The sequence below is a fragment of the Pseudoliparis swirei genome, chromosome 4 (assembly GCF_029220125.1).
Source record: "Pseudoliparis swirei isolate HS2019 ecotype Mariana Trench chromosome 4, NWPU_hadal_v1, whole genome shotgun sequence".
NCBI classification, from domain to species: Eukaryota; Metazoa; Chordata; class Actinopteri; order Perciformes; family Liparidae; genus Pseudoliparis; species Pseudoliparis swirei.
This window is the reverse complement of record NC_079391.1, coordinates 33,362,030-33,387,029: the sequence shown is the minus strand read 5'-3', so window position 1 is coordinate 33,387,029 and position 25,000 is coordinate 33,362,030. Positions and strand designations below refer to the sequence as shown.

At 46.9% G+C, this 25,000-nt stretch overlaps 1 protein-coding gene across 3 annotated transcripts in view; it reads right to left on the bottom strand.

Annotated features, from left to right (window-relative positions):
- LOC130192998 (Golgi apparatus protein 1-like) overlaps positions 1-25,000 on the bottom strand; it is a 32,474-nt gene that overhangs the window by 7,377 nt on the left and 97 nt on the right. The window contains exons 1-17 of one of the 3 annotated variants that reach the window (XM_056413271.1): positions 24,568-25,000; positions 22,551-22,580; positions 21,239-21,325; positions 20,938-21,153; positions 16,321-16,524; positions 16,170-16,241; positions 15,913-16,099; positions 15,525-15,742; positions 8,131-8,252; positions 7,849-7,950; positions 7,409-7,562; positions 6,764-6,901; positions 6,534-6,620; positions 6,362-6,424; positions 3,679-3,792; positions 3,366-3,454; positions 1-90 (exon numbers count right to left, since the gene is read on the bottom strand). The exon at positions 1-90 is cut by the window's left edge and continues 28 nt beyond it; the exon at positions 24,568-25,000 is cut by the window's right edge and continues 97 nt beyond it. In XM_056413271.1, the coding sequence (XP_056269246.1) occupies positions 1-90; positions 3,366-3,454; positions 3,679-3,792; positions 6,362-6,424; positions 6,534-6,620; positions 6,764-6,901; positions 7,409-7,562; positions 7,849-7,950; positions 8,131-8,252; positions 15,525-15,742; positions 15,913-16,099; positions 16,170-16,241; positions 16,321-16,524; positions 20,938-21,153; positions 21,239-21,325; positions 22,551-22,580; positions 24,568-25,000 (2,406 nt within the window). The remainder of the gene's footprint in view (positions 91-3,365; positions 3,455-3,678; positions 3,793-6,361; positions 6,425-6,533; positions 6,621-6,763; positions 6,902-7,408; positions 7,563-7,848; positions 7,951-8,130; positions 8,253-15,524; positions 15,743-15,912; positions 16,100-16,169; positions 16,242-16,320; positions 16,525-20,937; positions 21,154-21,238; positions 21,326-22,550; positions 22,581-24,567) is intronic. The other 2 variants (XM_056413269.1, XM_056413270.1) reach the window with 2 other exon arrangements.

Sequence of the window (25,000 nt, the reverse complement as noted above, 5' to 3'; positions counted from 1 at the left end):
TTACGACACTTCAGTGACACCCTCTGCTCCCGCGCCTCCTGCAGCGTGTCGTTCTTCACGGTGGAGCTGAGGCAGAGGACCACGTCCACCCTGAGGGGGCGGAGTCAGGGGCGGAGTCAGGACTGACCTTTGAACCTCATCAACACTTTGAACTGGCCGGCTTTAAAGTTACTGAGAGGAACTTCTCACGGGTCCTGAACCAGTCTCAGTCTAGTCCTCTATAGACCATCAGAACCAACACTACCACTTTAGTCCACAGGGGGTGCCAGAACCAACACTACCACTTTAGTCCACAGGGGGCAGTAGAACCAACACTACCACTTTAGTCCACAGGGGGCACCAGAACCAACACTACCACTTTAGTCCATAGGGGGCACCAGAACCAACACTACCACTTTAGTCCACAGGGGGCGCCAGAACCAACACTACCACTTTAGTCCATAGGGGGCACCAGAACCAACACTACCACTTTAGTCCACAGGGGGCACCAGAACCAGCACTACCACTTTAGTCCACAGGGGGCACCAGAACCAACACTACCACTTTAGTCCAAAGGGGGCAGCAGAACCAACACTACCACTTTAGTCCACAGGGGGCGACAGAACCAACACTACCACTTTAGTCCATAGGGGGCACCAGAACCAACACTACCACTTTAGTCCACAGGGGGCACCAGAACCAACACTACCACTTTAGTCCACAGGGGGCATCAGAACCAACACTACCACTTTAGTCCACAGGGGGCAGCAGAACCAACACTACCACTTTAGCCCATAGGGGGCACCAGAACCAACACTACCACTTTAGTCCACAGGGGGCATCAGAACCAACACTACCACTTTAGTCCACAGGGGGCAGCAGAACCAACACTACCACTTTAGTCCACAGGGGGCGCCAGAACCAACACTACCACTTTAGTCCATAGGGGGCACCAGAACCAACACTACCACTTTAGTCCACAGGGGGCACCAGAACCAACACTACCACTTTAGTCCACAGGGGGTGACAGAACCAACACTACCACTTTAGTCCACAGGGGGCGCCAGAACCAACACTACCACTTTAGTCCACAGGGGGCATCAGAACCAACACTACCACTTTAGTCCACAGGGGGCAGCAGAACCAACACTACCACTTTAGCCCATAGGGGGCATCAGAACCAACACTACCACTTTAGTCCACAGGGGGCACCAGAACCAACACTACCACTTTAGCCCATAGGGGGCACCAGAACCAACACTACCACTTTAGTCCACAGGGGGCACCAGAACCAACACTACCACTTTAGTCCACAGGGGGCGCCAGAACCAACACTACCACTTTAGTCCACAGGGGGCACCAGAACCAACACTACCACTTTAGTCCACAGGGGGCACCAGAACCAACACTTTAGTCCACAGGGGGCACCAGAACCAACACTACCACTTTAGCCCATAGGGGGCACCAGAACCAACACTACCACTTTAGTCCACAGGGGGCACCAGAACCAACACTACCACTTTAGTCCACAGGGGGTGACAGAACCAACACTACCACTTTAGTCCACAGGGGGCAGCAGAACCAACACGACCACTTTAGTCCACAGGGGGCAGCAGAACCAACACTACCACTTTAGTCCACAGGGGGCACCAGAACCAACACTACCACTTTAGTCCACAGGGGGCATCAGAACCAACACTACCACTTTAGTCCACAGGGGGCACCAGAACCAACACTACCACTTTAGTCCACAGGGGGCACCAGAACCAACACTACCACTTTAGACCACAGGGGGCAGCAGAACCAACACTACCACTTTAGTCCACAGGGGGCAGCAGAACCAACACGACCACTTTAGTCCACAGGGGACAGCAGAACCAACACTACTACTTTAGTCCACAGGGGGCAGCAGAACCAACACGACCACTTTAGTCCACAGGGGGCATCAGAACCAACACTACCACTTTAGTCCACAGGGGGTGACAGAACCAACACTACCACTTTAGTCCACAGGGGGTGACAGAACCAACACTACCACTTTAGTCCACAGGGGGCACCAGAACCAACACTACCACTTTAGTCCACAGGGGGCATCAGAACCAACACTACCACTTTAGTCCACAGGGGGCACCAGAACCAACACTACCACTTTAGCCCATAGGGGGCACCAGAACCAACACTACCACTTTAGTCCACAGGGGGCACCAGAACCAACACTACCACTTTAGTCCACAGGGGAGCCAGAACCAACACTACCACTTTAGTCCACAGGGGCACCAGAACCAACACTACCACTTTAGTCCACAGGGGCACCAGAACCAACACTACCACTTTAGTCCACAGGGGCACCAGAACCAACACTTTTAGTCCACAGGGGCACCAGAACCAACACTACCACTTTAGTCCACAGGGGCACCAGAACCAACACTACCACTTTAGTCCACAGGGGGCACCAGAACCAACACTACCACTTTAGTCCACAGGGGGTGACAGAACCAACACTACCACTTTAGTCCACAGGGGGCATCAGAACCAACACGACCACTTTAGTCCACAGGGGGCACCAGAACCAACACTACCACTTTAGTCCACAGGGGGCACCAGAACCAACACTACCACTTTAGTCCACAGGGGGTGACAGAACCAACACTACCACTTTAGTCCACAGGGGGCAGCAGAACCAACACGACCACTTTAGTCCACAGGGGGCAGCAGAACCAACACGACCACTTTAGTCCACAGGGGGTGACAGAACCAACACTACCACTTTAGTCCACAGGGGGCATCAGAACCAACACGACCACTTTAGTCCACAGGGGGCACCAGAACCAACACTACCACTTTAGTCCACAGGGGGCACCAGAACCAACACTACCACTTTAGTCCACAGGGGGCACCAGAACCAACACTACCACTTTAGTCCACAGGGGGCACCAGAACCAACACTACTACTTTAGTCCACAGGGGGCAGCAGAACCAACACGACCACTTTAGTCCACAGGGGGCATCAGAACCAACACGACCACTTTAGTCCACAGGGGGCGCCAGAACCAACACTACCACTTTAGTCCACAGGGGGCACCAGAACCAACACTACCACTTTAGTCCACAGGGGGCGCCAGAACCAACACTACCACTTTAGTCCACAGGGGGTGACAGAACCAACACTACCACTTTAGTCCACAGGGGGTGACAGAACCAACACTACCACTTTAGTCCACAGGGGGCACCAGAACCAACACTACCACTTTAGTCCACAGGGGGCACCAGAACCAACACTACCACTTTAGTCCACAGGGGGCACTAGAACCAACACTACCACTTTAGTCCACAGGGGGCGCCAGAACACTACATGAAAGTTCCTGGTCGTAACTTTGGGGACTCACTTCTTCTTGATGTTGGGACACAGGCGGAGGACGTCCTCCTTACAGGCCGTCTTGAACTTGTAGGAGAACCTGAAGTCCTTCATCTGGACCTGGAGCTCAGATTAAAACATTTCTCTCCTGTAACTCAACAGCCGATGAAGCTTCAGCTCTACGAGCACGGCCGTGTTTACAGGAACAACCGTCATATATATGATATAGTAATATATAGTATGTATATCTGTATCTGTTCTCAGGTCTGAGATTTATAGGGACTGAAAACTGAAATGTTAGTTTGACGTGAACTCTGAGTTTTGTCGTTGTCACGGTAACTGACCAGCTGGAAGTGTGTGACTCCGACCGCACACTTGTCGTTCATCTCCTTCTGGTGTTTATTCTGAACCAAACACTCCATCAGGTCACCTGTATCGATCTGGATATCAGCTATGTCCTGCACACACACACACACAGACACACACACCATCATCATCTTCAGAGGAAACACACCTGCAGTCTAAAGTTTTGCTTCTATCCACAGACACAAACAGGACCAACAATACACAACCTTTAGAGAAATAATTAATCTGGCTAGTGGATTAATTCATATAAATATATATATATATATATAACAAATAAATATATATATGTATAAATAAATATATTTCTCTTTTTTTATATATATATATATATACAGGACTGTCTCAGAAAATTAGAATATTGTGATAAAGTTCTTTATGTTCTGTAATGCAATAAAAAAAACAAAAATGTCATGCATTCTGGATTCATTACAAATCAACTGAAATATTGCAAGCCTTTTATTCTTTTAATATTGCTGATTATGGCTTACAGCTTAAGAAAACTCTAAAATCCTATCTCATAAAATTTGAATATTTCCTCAGACCAAGTAAAAAAAAAGATTTATAACAGCAAAACAAAATCAAACATTTGAAAATGTGTTTCCAGGTGTTTCGAGTTAATTAGACGATTCAAGTGATTTGTTTAATACCCTACTAGTATACTTTTTCATGATATTCTAATATTTAGAAATAGGATATTTGAGTTTTCTTAAGCTGTAAGCCATAATCAGCAATATTAAAAGAATAAAAGGCTTGCAATATTTCAGTTGATTTGTAATGAATCCAGAATGCATGACATTTTTGTTTTTTTAATTGCATTACAGAAAATAAAGAACTTTATCACAATATTCTAATTTTCTGAGACAGTCCTGTATATATATATAAAGAGATCGATGTGTTTATTTTATATACATATTTGTTATATATATAAATATATATATCAAAAACATTTATTTTATATATATAATATTAGGGCTGTCAGCGTTAACGCGTTAATCTATGCGATTAATTTGGCCGCGTTAACGCACTAAAATATTTTAACGCAATTAACGCAACTTTTTATTTTATTTTAATTTTTTATCCGCGGCAGTACGGTTTGACACTGTTTCCGTTTTTAAAACAATGATTTCTCCGCGAAAATAAGGAGCATAAATCAGTTTAACTCGTGGATGAATCAGTCGGGTTTCCTCCTGCTCCTCCTTCCTCCCGTCTCCCCCTCTGACACACAGAGGAACGGAGGGGCGACGTGTCGGGGGACGCGGCGCGGAAAGAACTCGTCACACGAAACCTTCACCGTGATTGGTCAATCCGTTTGTCTGTCAACATTTTGGGGAAAAAACAACCAATGAACACTCAGTAAATCACAAAGGACCTCCCACCTCACGGGTGAGGCTCATTTAGCAGCCTGTCAGTCAGAGAGCAGAGAACACGGCGCGAGGACAATGAGCCTTATTACAGAGCTGAGATTGTTCTGGAATGTTTGATGTATAACACGTGGGGGTGTGTCACATGCAAAAGACTTTAAACGGTGAATTTAATTTTTTTGTAAAATGTATAAAATGCCCCCAGCCTCCAGAGGGTTAACGTGACATATGTGAATGTCAGTCAGTTACCAAGGCCACTGGTTCTGCTGCTGTTCAATGTTAAAGATGACAGGACCAATGGGGTCTCAATATACTTCTTTTTTTTTACTAATCTGATGTTTCACTGAAGAAACAATTTATCATCCACGATATTAAATACCTCACTGGCACTTTATAGGTAGGAGCCTCTTTGAAAACACAGCTCTGTGTGAAGTTTGGTCTTTAAAAAGAAGGAAAACACTTTTAATCGCGATTAATTAATCGCAATTTCAAAATGTGCGATTAATTAGTTAATTTTTTTTAATCGATTGACAGCCCTAATAAATATATATATTTCTATTATATAAAATAAATATTTCTATTATATAAAATAAATATATTTATATACATATATATATATATATATATATAGAAAAAAGATATATACTCTATAATACAGGCTACTGGATTATTTTAGAGGAGAATATATATATACAGGACTGTCTGAGAAAATTAGAATATTGTGATGAAGTTCTTTATTTTCTGTAATGCAATTAAAAAAACAAAATGTCATGCATTCTGGATTCATTACAAATCAACTGAAATATTGCAAGCCTTTTATTCTGATTTATTGCTGATTATGGCTTACAGCTTAAGAAAACTCAAATATCCTATCTCTAAATATTAGAATATCATGAAAAAGTATACTAGTAGGGTATTAAACAAATCACTTGAATTGTCTAATTAACTCGAAACACCTGCAAGGGTTTCCTGAGCCTTGACAAACACTCAGCTGTTATAAATCTTTTTTTTAACTTGGTCTGAGGAAATATTAAAATTTTATGAGATAGGATTTTAGAGTTTTCTTAAGCTGTAAGCCATAATCAGCAATATTAAAAGAATAAAAGGCTTGCAATATTTCAGTTGATTTGTAATGAATCCAGAATGCATGACATTTTTGTTTTTTTAATTGCATTACAGAAAATAAAGAACTTTATCACAATATTCTAATTTTCTGAGACAGTCCTGTATATATTCTGTTGTATATATATTATATAGGAGTAGCTGTCATTTTAATGATGGTGTATCTTCATGTACTCACGTGGCAGTACACCTGAGTGACGGCTTCACAGGCCCGGACGAGCAGAGCGTCGATCTGGACGTCCTGCAGCCAACGGAGAGAACAGGAAGTTCAACAGAGAGAACAGGAAGTGCAATGGAGAGAACAGGAAGTTCAATGGAAAGAACAGGAGGTTCAACATAATATTATTGACCTCTGACTCCAGCTCCGTCAGGTTGCCCACGACCTCCCTGCAGGCCGAGACCAGGTCCTCCAAGTGGTCCTGAAGACACTCCAGCTCCTACACACACATGAAGCATATACTTCTATACAACCAGAGGAGTCGCCCCCTGGTGGTCAGGAGAGAGAATGCAGCTTTAACACATGAAGCATAGACTTCTATACAACCAGAGGAGTCGCCCCCTGGTGGTGTGTGATCCTCACCTGTCCAGCGTCCGTCTTCTCGCTGCACCACTTCCCGAGGTCGGTCATGCAGCGTTTCTGCAGATCGGGGTCCAGCTTCACGTCCAGCGCCCTCTGGTGGAGAATCCTCTTAACTTCCACCTTACAGTCCCGAGATAACTGAGAAAACAGAAAGAGAAAACAGAGAGAAAGAGAAACGAGAGAAAATGAGAAAAGAGAGAGAGAAAACAGCGAGAGGGAGAGGAAAAAGAGACAAAAGAGAGAGAGAAATAAAATTGCGAGAGAGAGCGAGGGAGAGAGAGAGGGAGACAGCGAGAGAGAGGGAGGGAGAGAGAGCGAGGGAGAGAGCGAGAGGGAGAGGAAAGAGACAAAAGAGAGAGAGAAATAAAATTGCGAGAGAGAGAGCGAGGGAGAGAGCGAGAGAGAGAGAGCGAGGGAGAGAGCGAGAGGGAGAGGAAAAAGAGACAAAAGAGAGAGAGAAATAAAATTGCGAGAGAGAGCGAGAGAGAGAGAGGGAGGGAGAGAGAGAGAGCGAGGGAGAGAGCGAGAGGGAGAGGAAAGAGACAAAAGAGAGAAATAAAATTGCGAGAGAGAGAGCGAGAGGGAGAGAGAGAGAGAGAGAGAGGGAGGGAGAGTGAGAGCCCAGCGGCTGGGCCCTCCTCCTACCCGGCGGCCCTGCCCCTCCGTGCGGTAGGCGTGGCGGTACAGGCAGGAGAACACGGCGCCCGGCGGCATCAGCTCGCCGGTCTCGTTCCAGCCGTGTGTGTGGCAGAGCCGAGCGGCGTCGCCCTGACACTTCTTATACAGGACCGGGTCCAGCCTGGCAGAACCACAGGGCGCCACGCTTTAGTGAGCACACCGACGTGCTAATGGTTTGCTCTTAAAGGGACAGTGCACCCTAAAATCAGAACTATATATATATATATATACATGTATTCTTCCTCTCATCAGTATTGTATTTATTAACATTGTTTAGAAGTCAAACTGACTCCTCTAGATTGATGAAGAGCACGAAAGGCAAAAGGATAAATAATGTATATGTATTTTAGTTTGAGGTGCACTGTCCCTTTAAGAGACAGAAGCGTCATCAATGTGAAGCGACTCACTTCCAGTCTCTGGAGATGAAGTACTGCAGCTCCAACAGCCGGTGCTCACAGTCCTCCACCATCTTCTCCGTGTACAGGTGCTCCATCAGGCACGACAGGATCCTACACACACACACACACACACGCTTTTTTTCAGAACTAAATGAGTTCAAGAATTTAGATAACTAAAAAATCTCCCAGTGCAGGCGCAATGTTGGAGACAAATAATAAGCCTGAATACAAGTTGGTCTTCTGTGTGCGTGTGCGTGTGTGTGTGTGTGTGTGCGTGTGCGTGTGTCTCACATGGGGTCTCCGTTGCGTATGTGCTTGCAGGCCGTCTGGATCACGGCCTCACACGCCTCGTTGAGCGCTCGGTCGATCCGGTAGTCGGCGCCGGGGTCGGCCGACTGGATCAACGTTTGCAGCTGCAGGAGGTCATTAGAGGTCATAAGAGGTCATTGTAATAGGACCATTACAGGTCATTAGAGGTCATTATATTAGGAACATTAGAGGTCATTGTATTAGGAACATTAGAGGTTATTAGATGTCATTGTATTAGGAACATTAGAGGTCATTAGATGTCATTGTATTAGGAACATTAGAGGTTATTAGATGTCATTGTATTAGGAACATTAGAGGTCATTAGATGTCATTGTATTAGGAACAATAGAGGTCATTAGATGTCATTGTATTAGGAACATTAGAGGTCATCATAGGTTATTGTATTAGGAACATTAGAGGTCATCATAGGTTATTGTATTAGGAACATTAGAGGTTATTAGATGTCATTGTATTAGGAACATTAGAGGTCATTAGATGTCATTGTATTAGGAACATTAAAGGTCATTAGATGTCATTGTATTTGGAACATTAGAGGTCATTAGATGTCATTGTATTTGAAACATTAGAGGTCATTAGATGTCATTGTATTAGGAACATTAGAGGTCATCATAGGTTCTTGTATTAGGAACATTAGAGGTCATTAGATGTCATTGTATTAGGAACATTAGAGGTCATTAGAGGTCATTGTATTAGTAACATTAGAGGTCATTAGATGTCATTGTATGAGGACCATTAGAGGTCATTATATTAGGAACATTAGAGGTCATTGTATTAGGAACATTAGAGGTCATTAGAGGTCATTGTATTAGGAACATTAGAGGTCATTATATTAGGAACATTAGAGGTCATTAGAGGTCATTGTATTAGGAACATTAGAGGTCATTAGATGTCATTGTATTAGGAACATTAGAGGTCATTATATTAGGACCATTAGAGGTCATTATATTAGGAACATTAGAGGTCATTAGAGGTCATTGTATTAGGAACATTAGAGGTCATTATATTAGGACCATTAGAGGTCATTAGAGGTCATTATATTAGGAACATTAGAGGTCATTAGAGGTCATTATATTAGGACCATTAGAGGTCATTATATTAGGACCATTAGAGGTCATTGTATTAGGAACATTAGAGGTCATTAGATGTCATTGTATTAGGAACATTAGAGGTCATTATATTAGGACCATTAGAGGTCATTATATTAGGAACATTAGAGGTCATCAGATGTCATTGCATTAGGACCATTAGAGGTCATTATATTAGGAACATTAGAGGTCATTGTATTAGGAACATTAGAGGTCATTAGATGTCATTGTATTCGGAACATTAGAGGTCATTATATTAGGACCATTAGAGGTCATTAGAGGTCATTATATTAGGAACATTAGAGGTCATTGTATTAGGACCATTAGAGGTCATTATATTAGGAACATTAGAGGTCATTAGAGGTCATTGTATTAGGACCATTAGAGGTCATTAGAGGTCATTGTATTAGGACCATTAGAGGTCATTATATTAGGAACATTAGAGGTCATTAGAGGTCATTGTATTAGGACCATTAGAGGTCATTATATTTGGAACATTAGAGGTCATTGTATTAGGAACATTAGAGGTCATTAGAGGTCATTATATTAGGAACATTAGAGGTCATCATAGGTTATTGTATTACATTACATTACATTACATGTCATTTAGCAGACGCTTTTATCCAAAGCGACTTACAATAAGTGCATTTCAACCTAGAGTACAAACTAAGAACAACAAGAATACAGGAAGTAACATTTCCTCAACATAGTCGAACTACAAAAGTACCATAAGTAAGTGCTATCTAAGTGCCACTGAAGTGCTAATCTGTGTTTTAATCCAGATATAGTCGGAAAAGGTGTGTTTTCAGTCTCCGACGGAAGATGTAGAGACTTTCTGCTGTCCTGATGTCAGTGGGGAGCCCGTTCCACCACTGAGGAGCCAGGACAGCAAACAGTCTGGATTTCGAGTGATTAGCTCGAGGCAGGAGTCACAAGTCGATTGGCTGTTGCCGAGCGGAGCGAACGTGCCGGGTGTACGGTGTGACCATATCCCGGATGTAGACGGGCCCGATCCGTCCAGAGCACGGTACGCCAGGACCAGTGTTTTGAAGCGGATGCAGCAGCCACCGTAACCAGTGGAGAGAGCGGAGGAGCGGAGTGGTGTGGGTGAATTTCGGGAGGCTGAAGACCAGTCGAGCTGCTGCATTCTGGATGAGCTGCAGGGGTCGGATGGCCTTAGCAGGTAGACCAGCCAGGAGGAGTTGCAGTAGTCGAGGCGTGAAATGACCAGAGCCTGGATCAGAACCTGCGCCGCCTTCTGAGTAAGAAGAGGACGATTCTCCTGATGTTGTGCAGCATGTACCTACAGGAACGCGTCGTCGCAGCGATGTTGGCCGTCAGGAGAGTTGACTGTCGAGTGTCACCCGAGGTTCCTGGCAGTCCGGGTAGGGGCCAACACAGAGCTGTTGAAGGTGATAGTCAGGTCGTGGGTAGGGGAGCCTTTCCCTGGAAGGAATAGTAGCTCAGTCTTGTCAGGGTTGATCTTCAGGTGGTGAGCAGACATCCACTGAGAGATGTCAGTCAGACAGGCAGAGATTCGCGCCGCCACCTGTGTTTCGGACGGTGGAAACGAGAAGATCAGTTGGGTGTCATCAGCATAGCTATGGTAGGAGAAGCCATGCGAACGAATGACAGAGCCGAGAGAATTTGTGTACAGAGAGAAGAGGAGGGACCCAGGACGGAGCCTTGAGGAACCCCAGTAGTGAGAGGACAAGGATCAGACACAGATCCTCTCCAAGTTACCCGGTAGGTGCGGTCTTTAAGGTAGGAAGAGAAAAGAGCGAGTGCAGTGCCTGAGATCCCCAGGTCCTGAAGAGAAGAGATCAGGATCTGGTGGTTCACGGTGTCAAATGCTGCAGAAAGGTCGAGAAGGATAAGGACAGAGGAGAGAGGCTGCTCTAGCAGTGTGAAGCTGCTCAGAGACAGCAAGGAGGGCCGTCTCTGTCGAGTGGCCCGCCTTGAATCCAGACTGGTGAGGGTCAAGAAGGTTGTTACTGTGGAGATAGGAGGACACTTGGCTCAAGAGAGCTCGCTCCAGAGTTTTGGAGAGAAAGGGAAGAAGAGAGACCGGTCTGTAGTTGCTGACTTCAGACGGGTCGAGCGTGGGTTTCTTCAGGAGAGGGTTGACTCTCGCCTCCTTCAGAGAGTTAGGGAAACAGCCAGTTGAGAGGGAGCTGTTAATAAGATGGGTGAGGAAGGTCAGAAGGTCAGGAGCAATAGCCTGGAGAATGGGAGACGGACGGGGTCAAGGGCGAGGTGGTCGGTCGGGCGGAGGTCACCAAGCTAAGAACTTGATTGGGAGACAAGGGGGTGAAAGAGGAAAGAGAGGGGGATGAAGAAGTTAGTGTTGGTGAGGTGATAGAAGATGGATTTGTAAAGGAGGAGCGTATGTCGTCTATCTTGTTTGTAAAGTAGTCGACAAAGTGGCTCGGCAAAAGGGTGGAAGGAGGAGGGGACAGGGGGATCAAGGAGGTTGGAAAAGATAGAGAAGAGTTTTTGGGGTTAGAGAAGGAAGACTGAATTTTAGTCAGGTAGAACGAGCTTTTGGCTGCAGAGATAGAGGAAGAGAAGGAGGAGAGTAGATTGATAGAAGAGCAGGTCTTCCGCTTGATTCGATTTGCGCCATTTTCTTTCCGCCGCTCGCAGGGTGGCTCTCTCGGCGCGCACTGAGTCCGACAACCACGGAGCCGGAGAGGATTTCCGAACCGGTCGTGTCTTAAAAGGACAAAGAGAATCAAGAGATGAAGACAGGGAAGAGAGGAGAGTGTCTGCGGCAGAGTTAGGATGCATGAGTGAGAAGCAGTCAGTTGAGGGGAGAGCAGATAGGACAGAGGAGGCAAGAGAGGAGGGACAGAGGGTGCGAATGTTGCGGCGTACAGGTGCAGAGTCTGTAGATATGGGTGGGTTGTCAGTACCAGAGAGCGAGAGAGAGTAAGAGATGAAGAAGTGGTCATTATTAGGAACATTAGATGTCATTGTATTAGGACCATTAGAGGTCATCATAGGTTCTTGTATTAGGAACATTAGAGGTCATTAGATGTCATTGTATTAGGAACATTAGAGGTCATTAGAGGTCATTGTATTAGGAACATTAGAGGTCATTAGATGTCATTGTATGAGGACCATTAGAGGTCATTATATTAGGAACATTAGAGGTCATTGTATTAGGAACATTAGAGGTCATTAGAGGTCATTGTATTAGGAACATTAGAGGTCATTATATTAGTACCATTAGAGGTCATTATATTAGGAACATTAGAGGTCATTAGAGGTCATTGTATTAGGAACATTAGAGGTCATTGTATTAGGACCATTAGAGGTCATTATATTAGGAACATTAGAGGTCATTAGAGGTCATTGTATTAGGAACATTAGAGGTCATTAGATGTCATTGTATTAGGAACATTAGAGGTCATTATATTAGGACCATTAGAGGTCATTATATTAGGAACATTAGAGGTCATTAGAGGTCATTGTATTAGGAACATTAGAGGTCATTAGAGGTCATTATATTAGGACCATTAGAGGTCATTAGAGGTCATTATATTAGGAACATTAGAGGTCATTAGAGGTCATTATATTAGGACCATTAGAGGTCATTATATTAGGACCATTAGAGGTCATTGTATTAGGAACATTAGAGGTCATTAGATGTCATTGTATTAGGAACATTAGAGGTCATTATATTAGGACCATTAGAGGTCATTATATTAGGACCATTAGAGGTCATCATAGGTTATTGTATTAGGAACATTAGAGGTCATTAGATGTCATTGCATTAGGACCATTAGAGGTCATTATATTAGGAACATTAGAGGTCATTAGAGGTCATTGTATTAGGAACATTAGAGGTCATTAGATGTCATTGTATTCGGAACATTAGAGGTCATTATATTAGGACCATTAGAGGTCATTAGAGGTCATTATATTAGGAACATTAGAGGTCATTGTATTAGGACCATTAGAGGTCATTATATTAGGAACATTAGAGGTCATTAGAGGTCATTGTATTAGGACCATTAGAGGTCATTATATTAGGAACATTAGAGGTCATTAGAGGTCATTGTATTAGGACCATTAGAGGTCATTATATTAGGAACATTAGAGGTCATTGTATTAGGACCATTAGAGGTCATTATATTAGGAACATTAGAGGTCATTATATTTGGAACATTAGAGGTCATTGTATTAGGAACATTAGAGGTCATTAGATGTCATTGTATTAGGACCATTAGAGGTCATTAGAGGTAATTATATTAGGAACATTAGAGGTCATCATAGGTTATTGTATTAGGAACATTAGAGGTCATTGTATTAGGACCATTAGAGGTCATTAGATGTCATTGTATTAGGACCATTAGAGGTCATTAGAGGTCATCATAGGTTCTTGTATTAGGAACATTAGAGGTTATTAGATGTCATTGTATTAGGAACATTAGAGGTCATTAGAGGTCATTGTATTAGGAACATTAGAGGTCATTAGATGTCATTGTATGAGGACCATTAGAGGTCATTGTATTAGGAACATTAGAGGTCATTAGAGGTCATTGTATTAGGAACATTAGAGGTCATTATATTAGGACCATTAGAGGTCATTATATTAGGAACATTAGAGGTCATTAGAGGTCATTGTATTAGGAACATTAGAGGTCATTAGATGTCATTGTATTAGGAACATTAGAGGTCATTAGAGGTCATTATATTAGGACCATTAGAGGTCATTAGAGGTCATTATATTAGGACCATTAGAGGTCATTATATTAGGAACATTAGAGGTCATTATATTAGGAACATTAGAGGTCATCATAGGTTATTGTATTAGGAACATTAGAGGTCATTAGATGTCATTGCATTAGGACCATTAGAGGTCATTATATTAGGAACATTAGAGGTCATTAGAGGTCATTGTATTAGGAACATTAGAGGTCATTAGATGTCATTGTATTCGGAACATTAGAGGTCATTATATTAGGACCATTAGAGGTCATTAGAGGTCATTATATTAGGAACATTAGAGGTCATTGTATTAGGACCATTAGAGGTCATTATATTAGGAACATTAGAGGTCATTAGAGGTCATTGTATTAGGACCATTAGAGGTCATTATATTAGGAACATTAGAGGTCATTAGAGGTCATTGTATTAGGACCATTAGAGGTCATTATATTAGGAACATTAGAGGTCATTGTATTAGGACAATTAGAGGTCATTATATTTGGAACATTAGAGGTCATTAGATGTCATTGTATTAGGACCATTAGAGGTCATTAGAGGTCATTATATTAGGAACATTAGAGGTCATTATATTAGGAACATTAGAGGTCATTAGAGGTCATTGTATTAGGACCATTAGAGGTCATTATATTAGGAACATTAGAGGTCATTAGAGGTCATTGTATTAGGACCATTAGAGGTCATTATATTAGGAACATTAGAGGTCATTGTATTAGGACCATTAGAGGTCATTATATTAGGAACATTAGAGGTCATTGTATTAGGAACATTAGAGGTCATTAGATGTCATTGTATTAGGACCATTAGAGGTCATTATATTAGGAACATTAGAGGTCATCATAGGTTATTGTATTAGGAACATTAGAGGTCATTGTATTAGGACCATTAGAGGTCATTATATTAGGAACATTAGAGGTCATTAGATGTCATTGTATTAGGACCATTAGAGGTCATTAGAGGTCATTATATTAGGACCATTAGAGGTCATTATATTAGGAACATTAGAGGTCATTAGAGGTCATTGTATTAGGACCATTAGAGGTCATTATATTAGGAACATTAGAGGTCATTAGATGTCATTGTATTAGGACCATTAGAGGTCATTATATTAGGAACATTAGAGGTCATTAGAGGTCATTATATTAGGACCATTAGAGGTCATTATAGGTCATTATATTAGGAACATTAGAGGTCATTAGAGGTCATTGTATTAGGACCATTAGAGGTCATTATATTAGGAACATTAGAGGTCATTAGATGTCATTGTATTAGGACCATTAGAGGTCATTATATTAGGAACATTAGAGGTCATCATAGGTTATTGTATTAGGAACATTAGAGGTCATTATATTCAGGGCATTATAGGTCATTGTATTAGGAACATTAGAGGTCATTGTATTAAGAACATTAGAGGTCACTAAAGGTCATTTTATTAGGATCTTTAGAGGTCATTGTGTATGGAACATTAGAGGTCAATATAAGTCACTAAAGGCCATTGTATGAGACCCATTAGAGGTCGTTGTCACGGTGACTCACGGCGCTCTGGCAGACGGCGTCCACGGCGGCGCTGCGGTCGCCGCGGCCGGCCCTCATGAGGCAGTGCAGCGTGCGGCCCTTGCGGTGGAGGCCGGAGCAGTGCGCCTCGATCTCCGCCCGGCAGTGCAGCACGATCTCCGGGCTCAGAGAGAAGTCCTCCATCAGCATCCGCCGGTAGTCCAGCATCTCGGCCTGGCACTCGCCGCCGACCGGCCGGCCTGCGGGGCGGGAATCCAACGCCGCATCGATGACGTGGCGACGATAAACAACGTGTAACATCGGCTCTTTAGCTACTAAATAACAACTACGGGTTTAATGGAGTACATTTGTTGCTCCCGCAGCTTTAAATGAGGCCTGACTCCGCCCCTGACTCCGCCCCCTGACTCACCGCGGTGCACCGCCGCCTCCAGGCACAGCAGCAGGTAGGACAGCCGCGCCTCGCGGGCGCGCGGCAGGCCGGCCTCCAGGCTGCAGCGCTGCTTCCTCAGGTCGGCCTTGCAGGCTTTGGCCAGCGAGTAGCTGACCCGGTAGTCCTGGGAGATCAGCTTCTGGCGGGTGGTGAGGGCGTCCCGGCACTGGGGGGGGGGGGTGGGGTTAGAGACCTGGAGCACGACCCCGTGACCCCGAAACCACGGCTCCTCCTACCTTGTCCGACATGGCCTCCTCGAACTTGTGGTTGAACAGACACTTGTAGACTTTCCCTTCTCCGGCCTGAGTCTGAGGAGAACAGCTGTTAGTTGTTGTTGTTGTTGTTGTGAACACAGGCTTTTATTTTTAAATCTTAAACCGAGCTCACGTTCTGACAGAACCTCTCGCGGTCGTCTCTGCAGGAGAAGTAAAGATGGCGGTCGAGGTGAAAGTCGTCCGACGACAGCTCCGCCACCCGCAGGATGGCCCTCCGGCACTCCTCTCTGATTGGACGGGCCGGATCCCCTAGCTCCGCCTCCCTCACCAGCGCCTTCTCCAGACAGGCGATGACCTCGCCCTGCGAGTGCACGTCCTGAGGAGGAAGAGGAGGTGAGTCAGGAGGAAGAAGAGGTGAGTCAGGGAGGAAGAGGAGGTGAGTCAGGAGGAAGAGGAGGTGAGTCAGGGAGGAAGAGGAGGTGAGTCAGGAGGAAGAGGAGGTGAGTCAGGAGGAAGAGGAGGTGAGTCAGGAGGAAGAGGAGGTGAGTCAGGAGGAAGAGGAGGTGAGTCAGGAGGAAGAGGAGGTGAGTCAGGAGGAAGAGGAGGTGAGTCAGGAGGAAGAGGAGGTGAGTCAGGAGGAAGAGGAGGTGAGTCAGGAGGAAGAGGAGGTGAGTCAGGAGGAAGAGGAGGTGAGTCAGGAGGAAGAGGAGGTGAGTCAGGGAGGAAGAGGAGGTGAGTCAGGAGGAAGAGGAGGTGAGTCAGGAGGAAGAGGAGGTGAGTCAGGAGGAAGAGGAGGTGAGTCAGGAGGAAGAGGAGGTGAGTCAGGAGGAAGAGGAGGTGAGTCAGGAGGAAGAGGAGGTGAGTCAGGAGGAAGAGGAGGTGAGTCAGGAGGAAGAGGAGGTGAGTCAGGAGGAAGAGGAGGTGAGTCAGGAGGAAGAGGAGGTGAGTCAGGAGGAAGAGGAGGTGAGTCAGGAGGAAGAGGAGGTGAGTCAGGAGGAAGAGGAGGTGAGACAGGAGGAAGAGGAGGTGAGGCAGGAGGAAGAGGAGGTGAGTCAGGAGGAAGAGGAGGTGAGTCAGGAGGAAGAGGAGGTGAGTCAGGAGGAAGAGGAGGTGAGTCAGGAGGAAGAGGAGGTGAGTCAGGAGGAAGAGGAGGTGAGTCAGGAGGAAGAGGAGGTGAATGAGTCAGGAGGAAGAGGAGGTGAGTCAGGAGGAAGAGGAGGTGAGTCAGGAGGAAGAGGAGGTGAGTCAGGAGGAAGAGGAGGTGAGTCAGGAGGAAGAGGAGGTGAGTCAGGAGGAAGAGGAGGTGAGTCAGGAGGAAGAGGAGGTGAGTCAGGAGGAAGAGGAGGTGAGTCAGGAGGAAGAGGAGGTGAGTCAGGAGGAAGAGGAGGTGAGTCAGGAGGAAGAGGAGGTGAGTCAGGAGGAAGAGGAGGTGAGTCAGGAGGAAGAGGAGGTGAGTCAGGAGGAAGAGGAGGTGAGTCAGGAGGAAGAGGAGGTGAGTCAGGAGGAAGAGGAGGTGAGTCAGGAGGAAGAGGAGGTGAGTCAGGAGGAAGAGGAGGTGAGTCAGGAGGAAGAGGAGGTGAGTCAGGAGGAAGAGGAGGTGAGTCAGGAGGAAGAGGAGGTGAGTCAGGAGGAAGAGGAGGTGAGTCAGGAGGAAGAGGAGGTGAGTCAGGAGGAAGAGGAGGTGAGTCAGGAGGAAGAGGAGGTGAGTCAGGAGGAAGAGGAGGTGAGTCAGGAGGAAGAGGAGGTGAGTCGGGAGGAAGAGGAGGTGAGTCAGGAGGAAGAGGAGGTGAGTCAGGAGGAAGAGGAGGTGAGTCAGGAGGAAGAGGAGGTGAGTCAGGAGGAAGAGGAGGTGAGTCAGAGGAAGAGGAGGTGAGTCAGGAGGAAGAGGAGGTGAGTCAGGAGGAAGAGGAGGTGAGTCAGGAGGAAGAGGAGGTGAGTCAGGAGGAAGAGGAGGTGAGTCAGGAGGAAGAGGAGGTGAGTCAGGAGGAAGAGGAGGTGAGTCAGGAGGAAGAGGAGGTGAGTCAGGAGGAAGAGGAGGTGAGTCAGGAGGAAGAGGAGGTGAGTCAGGAGGAAGAGGAGGTGAGTCAGGGAGGAAGAGGAGGTGAGTCAGGAGGAAGAGGAGGTGAGTCAGGAGGAAGAGGAGGTGAGTCAGGAGGAAGAGGAGGTGAATGAGTCAGGAGGAAGAGGAGGTGAGTCAGGAGGAAGAGGAGGTGAGTCAGGAGGAAGAGGAGGTGAGTCAGGAGGAAGAGGAGGTGAGTCAGGAGGAAGAGGAGGTGAGTCAGGAGGAAGAGGAGGTGAGTCAGGAGGAAGAGGAGGTGAGTCAGGAGGAAGAGGAGGTGAGTCAGGAGGAAGAGGAGGTGAGTCAGGAGGAAGAGGAGGTGAGTCAGGAGGAAGAGGAGGTGAATGAGTCAGGAGGAAGAGGAGGTGAGTCAGGAGGAAGAGGAGGTGAGTCAGGAGGAAGAGGAGGTGAGTCAGGGAGGAAGAGGAGGTGAGTCAGGAGGAAGAGGAGGTGAGTCAGGAGGAAGAGGAGGTGAGTCAGGAGGAAGAGGAGGTGAGTCAGGAGGAAGAGGAGGTGAGTCAGGAGGAAGAGGAGGTGAGTCCGGAGGAAGAGGAGGTGAGTCAGGAGGAAGAGGAGGTGAGTCAGGAGGAAGAAGAGGTGAGTCAGGAGGAAGAGGAGGTGAGTAAGGAGGAAGAGGAGGTGAGTCAGGAGGAAGAGGAGGTGAGTCAGGAGGAAGAGGAGGTGAGTCAGGACGAAGAGGAGGTGAGTCAGGAGGAAGAGGAGGTGAATGAGTCAGGAGGAAGAGGAGGTGAGTCAGGAGGAAGAGGAGGTGAGTCAGGAGGAGAGGAGGTGAGTCAGGAGGAAGAGGAGGTGAGTCAGGAGGAAGAGGAGGTGAGTCAGGAGGAAGAGGAGGTGAGTCAGGAGGAAGAGGAGGTGAGTCAGGAGGAAGAGGAGGTGAGTCAGGAGGAAGAGGAGGTGAGTCAGGAGGAAGAGGAGGTGAGTCAGGAGGAAGAGGAGGTGAGTCAGGAGGAAGAGGAGGTGAGTCAGGAGGAAGAGGAGGTGAGTCAGGAGGAAGAGGAGGTGAGTCAGGAGGAAGAGGAGGTGAGTCAGGAGGAAGAGGAGGTGAGTCAGGAGGAAGAGGAGGTGAGTCAGGAGGAAGAGGAGGTGAGTCAGGAGGAAGAGGAGGTGAGTCAGGAGGAAGAGGAGGTGAGTCAGGGAGGAAGAGGAGGTGAGTCAGGGAGGAAGAGGTGAGTCAGGGAGGAAGAGGAGGTGAGTCAGGGAGGAAGAGGAGGTGAGTCAGGAGGAAGAGGAGGTGAGTCAGGAGGAAGAGGAGGTGAGTCAGGAGGAAGAGGAGGTGAGTCAGGAGGAAGAGGAGGTGAGTCAGGAGGAAGAGGAGGTGAGTCAGGAGGAAGAGGAGGTGAGTCAGGAGGAAGAGGAGGTGAGTCAGGAGGAAGAGGAGGTGAGTCAGGAGGAAGAGGAGGTGAGTCAGGAGGAAGAGGAGGTGAGTCAGGAGGAAGAGGAGGTGAGTCAGGAGGAAGAGGAGGTGAGTCAGGAGGAAGAGGAGGTGAGTCAGGAGGAAGAGGAGGTGAGTCAGGAGGAAGAGGAGGTGAGTCAGGAGGAAGAGGAGGTGAGTCAGGAGGAAGAGGAGGTGAGTCAGGAGGAAGAGGAGGTGAGTCAGGAGGAAGAGGAGGTGAGTCAGGAGGAAGAGGAGGTGAGTCAGGAGGAAGAGGAGGTGAGTCAGGAGGAAGAGGAGGTGAGTCAGGGAGGAAGAGGAGGTGAGTCAGGAGGAAGAGGAGGTGAGTCAGGAGGAAGAGGAGGTGAGTCAGGGAGGAAGAGGAGGTGAGTCAGGAGGAAGAGGAGGTGAGTCAGGAGGAAGAGGAGGTGAGTCAGGAGGAAGAGGAGGTGAGTCAGGGAGGAAGAGGAGGTGAATGAGTCAGGAGGAAGAGGAGGTGAGTCAGGAGGAAGAGGAGGTGAGTCAGGAGGAAGAGGAGGTGAGTCAGGAGGAAGAGGAGGTGAGTCAGGAGGAAGAGGAGGTGAGTCAGGGAGGAAGAGGAGGTGAGTCAGGAGGAAGAGGAGGTGAGTCAGGGAGGAAGAGGAGGTGAGTCAGGAGGAAGAGGAGGTGAGTCAGGAGGAAGAGGAGGTGAGTCAGGAGGAAGAGGAGGTGAGTCAGGAGGAAGAGGAGGTGAGTCAGGAGGAAGAGGAGGTGAGTCAGGAGGAAGAGGAGGTGAGTCAGGAGGAAGAGGAGGTGAGTCAGGAGGAAGAGGAGGTGAGTCAGGAGGAAGAGGAGGTGAGTCAGGAGGAAGAGGAGGTGAGTCAGGAGGAAGAGGAGGTGAGTCAGGAGGAAGAGGAGGTGAGTCAGGAGGAAGAGGAGGTGAGTCAGGAGGAAGAGGAGGTGAGTCAGGAGGAAGAGGAGGTGAGTCAGGAGGAAGAGGAGGTGAGTCAGGAGGAAGAGGAGGTGAGTCAGGGAGGAAGAGGAGGTGAGTCAGGAGGAAGAGGAGGTGAGTCAGGAGGAAGAGGAGGTGAGTCAGGGTGGAAGAGGAGGTGAGTCAGGAGGAAGAGGAGGTGAGTCAGGGAGGTGAGTCAAGGAGGAAGAGGAGGTGAGTCAGGAGGAAGAGGAGGTGAGTCAGGAGGAAGAGGAGGTGAGTCAGGGTGGAAGAGGAGGTGAGTCAGGAGGAAGAGGAGGTGAGTCAGGGAGGTGAGTCAAGGAGGAAGAGGAGGTGAGTCAGGAGGAAGAGGAGGTGAGTCAGGAGGAAGAGGAGGTGAGTCAGGGAGGAAGAGGAGGTGACCCACCGTGGGCCCCGCCCCCAGGCGGCCGCAGTGCAGTGTGTTGATGGCGCCCCTGCAGGCGTCCGTGAAGCCGCAGACCAGCCGGTAGTCGCTGAACACGACGCTCGCCATCTTGGTGACGTACTGGTTGCACTGGTAGTCGCTCATGTTGCCACGGTGATCCACCAGGCAGGACACCAGGTAGCCCCGCCCCCTCTCCTCCTCGCCGCACTCCTTTATCTGCGGAGGTCAGAGGGGACACGGAGGGTTCACCTCCCCACGCCGACAAGTCAACACCAACCCGCGCCCCGCGGCGCTCACTGACCTCGGCGATGGCGCCCCGGCAGACGTCCACGGCCACGGACTCAAAGGCCGGGTCCGTGGTCAGGTTGAGTTTATAGTTCCACAGCAGCTGAGAGAAGAAGAACAGTACAGGTCACCCAACGGCATGCTGGGTAATGCTCGCAACAGTCACACCGCTTATAAGTGGAAGCCCCGAGTCATTTGATACGGACTTCTATACAACCAGAGGAGTCGCCCCCTGGTGGTCAGGAGAGAGAATGCAGCTTTAACACATGAAGCGTAGACTTCTATACAACCAGAGGAGCCGCCCCCTGGTGGTCAGGAGAGAGAATGCAGCTTCAACACATGAAGCATAGACTTCTATACAACCAGAACAAATAACTATAAGACAATGCTTCCCAGCTGGAGAGCCTCCTGAAGCGTCGCATGTTTTTATTATTGATTATTCTAGAATCACTTTCAATTTGTTTGTTCGGCAGTTGGTAAACACAGATGAGGAGGAGGTTGTTGGTAAACACAGATGTGGAGGAGGTTGTTGGTAAACACAGATGTGGAGGAGGTTGTTGGTAAACACAGATGAGGAGGAGGTTGTTGGTAAACACAGATGTGGAGGAGGTTGTTGGTAAACACAGATGAGGAGGAGGTTGTTGGTAAACACAGATGTGGAGGAGGTTGTTGGTAAACACAGATGAGGAGGAGGTTGTTGGTAAACACAGATGTGGAGGAGGTTGTTGGTAAACACAGATGAGGAGGAGGTTGTTGGTAAACACAGATGAGGAGGAGGTTGTTGGTAAACACAGATGTGGAGGAGGTTGTTGGTAAACACAGATGAGGAGGAGGTTGTTGGTAAACACAGATGTGGAGGAGGTTGTTGGTAAACACAGATGAGGAGGAGGTTGTTGGTAAACACAGATGAGGAGGAGGTTGTTGGTAAACACAGATGAGGAGGTTGTTGGTAAACACAGATGAGGAGGAGGTTGTTGGTAAACACAGATGTGGAGGAGGTTGTTGGTAAACACAGATGAGGAGGAGGTTGTTGGTAAACACAGATGAGGAGGAGGTTGTTGGTAAACACAGATGAGGAGGAGGTTGTTGGTAAACACAGATGAGGAGGTTGTTGGTAAACACAGATGAGGAGGAGGTTGGTAAACACAGATGAGGAGGAGGTTGTTGTCTTTCATAACCAGCTCAGGTTTATTTGTGAAACTGTTGCTTACAAATAAATCTATGTGAAGTCATCCAAACTGTGTGTGTGTGTGTGTGTGTGTGTGTGTGTGTGTGTGTGTGTGTGTGTGTGTGTGCGTGCATGTGTGTGTGTGCGTGTGAATACTTACGTGGTTACAGTCGGGAGCGATCTCAGATTCCTGCAGAAAGAGAAAATACAAATATAAGAAATGTTAGTCATAGCATTATCTGGACTCATTTCCTTCTGCGGATCAATAAAGTTTAAAATCTCATCTTAGCAGCGTGACTTAAAATAACTCACGCTGCTCCACTGTGTGTGTGTGTGTGTGTGTGTGTGTGTGTGTGTGTCTGTATGTGTCTGTGTCTGTCTGTGTGTGTGTCTGTCTGTCTGTGTGTGTGTGTGTCTGTGTGTGTGTCTGTCTGTCTGTCTGTCTGTCTGTCTGTGTGTTTATTGTTTTATTCTGTGTCTCTGGTTATTATTATGCACGATTTAATAAAAGATCGTAAACTACTTAGTTAGGTTGAAGATCGTAAACGATTTTAAAAGATGATGTTCTGGGTGAAGAGAACTGTTCCTGAAGTACGGAGGTACCTGGCACCTGTCACCTGACACATGTCACCTGTCACATGACACCTGTCACCTGACACCTGGCACGTGACACATGACACCTTTCACCTGACACCTGTCACCTGTCACATGACACCTGTCATCTGACACCTGTCACCTGACACCTGTCACCTGACACCTGGCACCTGTCATCTGACACCTGGCACGTGACACATGACACCTGACACCTGTCACCTGACATCTGACACCTGACACCTGGCACGTGACACTTGACACCTGTCATCTGACACCTGACATCTGACACCTGACACCTGGCACGTGACACCTGGCACCTGTCACCTGACAACTGACAACTGTCACCTGACACCTGTCATCTGGCACGTGACACGTGACACCTGGCACCTGTCATCTGGCACCTGACACCTGTCACCTGTCACCTGTCATCTGTCACCTGATGCAGAACTCCTTTCCCTTACTATGAATACTTAGATGGTTTCCAGTAGAGTCGACTGCAGTCCAACATAAACTGTATAGATTAATGCATTTATAAAATCTGATATTTAGTTCATTAAATGTCAAAAACAATCACGAGTTCCCAGAGACACTCATTTTACAATGAGATATTAAAACATTTTAAATAATATCTAAAAAGTTTGAAAAATGATTAAATCGATTAACTGTTTCTCCACCTGGTTTATTTGATCCTGGAAGGGTTTTATTTACTTTATATGTATATTTATATTCAACAAATAAGCCAGCTAGATTTCGTTGATAAGTTAAACTCTTATATTCGTATCCACCTGTAAATATATATTTAAAAAACAGTTTACATCTGTGAAAGTGTGTAAACTTTACTGTAATATTGCATCATCTAGTAGAGCATATGTGTATATATATGTATATATATATATATATATATATATATATGTGTAGCTTCTGGAAGAAATCAAGAGAAGAACGTGGATTACAAATCATGACAATAATAATAAATGTTATGTTAAAAGAATAACAATAAATGTTATGTTAAAACAATAAATGTTATGTTAAAACAATAATAAATATTATGTTAAAAGAATAATAATAAATGTTATGTTAAAACAATAATAATAAATGTTATGTTAAAACAATAATACATATTATGTTAAAACAATAATAATAAATGTTATGTTAAAAACAATAATAATAAATATTATGTTAAAACAATAATTATAAATGTTATGTTAAACCAATAATAAATATTATGTTAAAACAATAATAACAAATGTTATATTAAAACAATAATAAAAAATGTTATTTGCACAGCTCCTTAAAAAAGGTACTTCAGGCCCTCTAAGAGTCTAAAGTGTAACAACACAAACAATAACATTTCAAAATTAATTATTTATAACACAAACAAAAGGGATGGCAGTAAGAAACAAAACAATAACACGAGCAGATTAAATGAAGTGACTCGTTAACCTGCGCGTGCGCGCCGCTCGGGCACTGACGCAGGTGCGCGCATGTTCACATCTGCACCAGCGTCCCGCTGCGTGGACCCGGACCACCGGGCCGACGCACCGGGCCGACGCACCGGGCCGCCGCACCGGGCCGCCGCTTACCTCTCTGCGGTCCTGCAGGCACTCCAGCACGGCCAGGTTGTTGGTCCAGGTGTGCTCGGGGCAGAGGCGGGACAGGTCGCCCTGGCAGGCCGCCTCCTCCGACAGCTTCCAGCCGGTCGCCCTGCGAGGCGGAGAGGCCCCGGCGACCGCAGCGGACACGGCGGCGACGGCGGCGGAGGAGGCGGAGGAGGTGGAGGAGTTGGAGGAGGAGGAGGAGGAGGAGGTGACGGCGGCGGCATCGTCTGCGGGTGCTGCGGCGGCGACAGGTGCACCCTGGTCCGGGGGGCCCGCGGCCCTGAGGCCGGGCGGGCCGGGCGACTCGGCTGCGGGGCCGCCGGCTGCCTTCGAGCCGAGGACGGAGGAGCCGAAGCCGCAGAGACACACGGACGACAGCAGCAGCGGCAGCAGCAGCCGAGGGGAACTGGACGCCGCC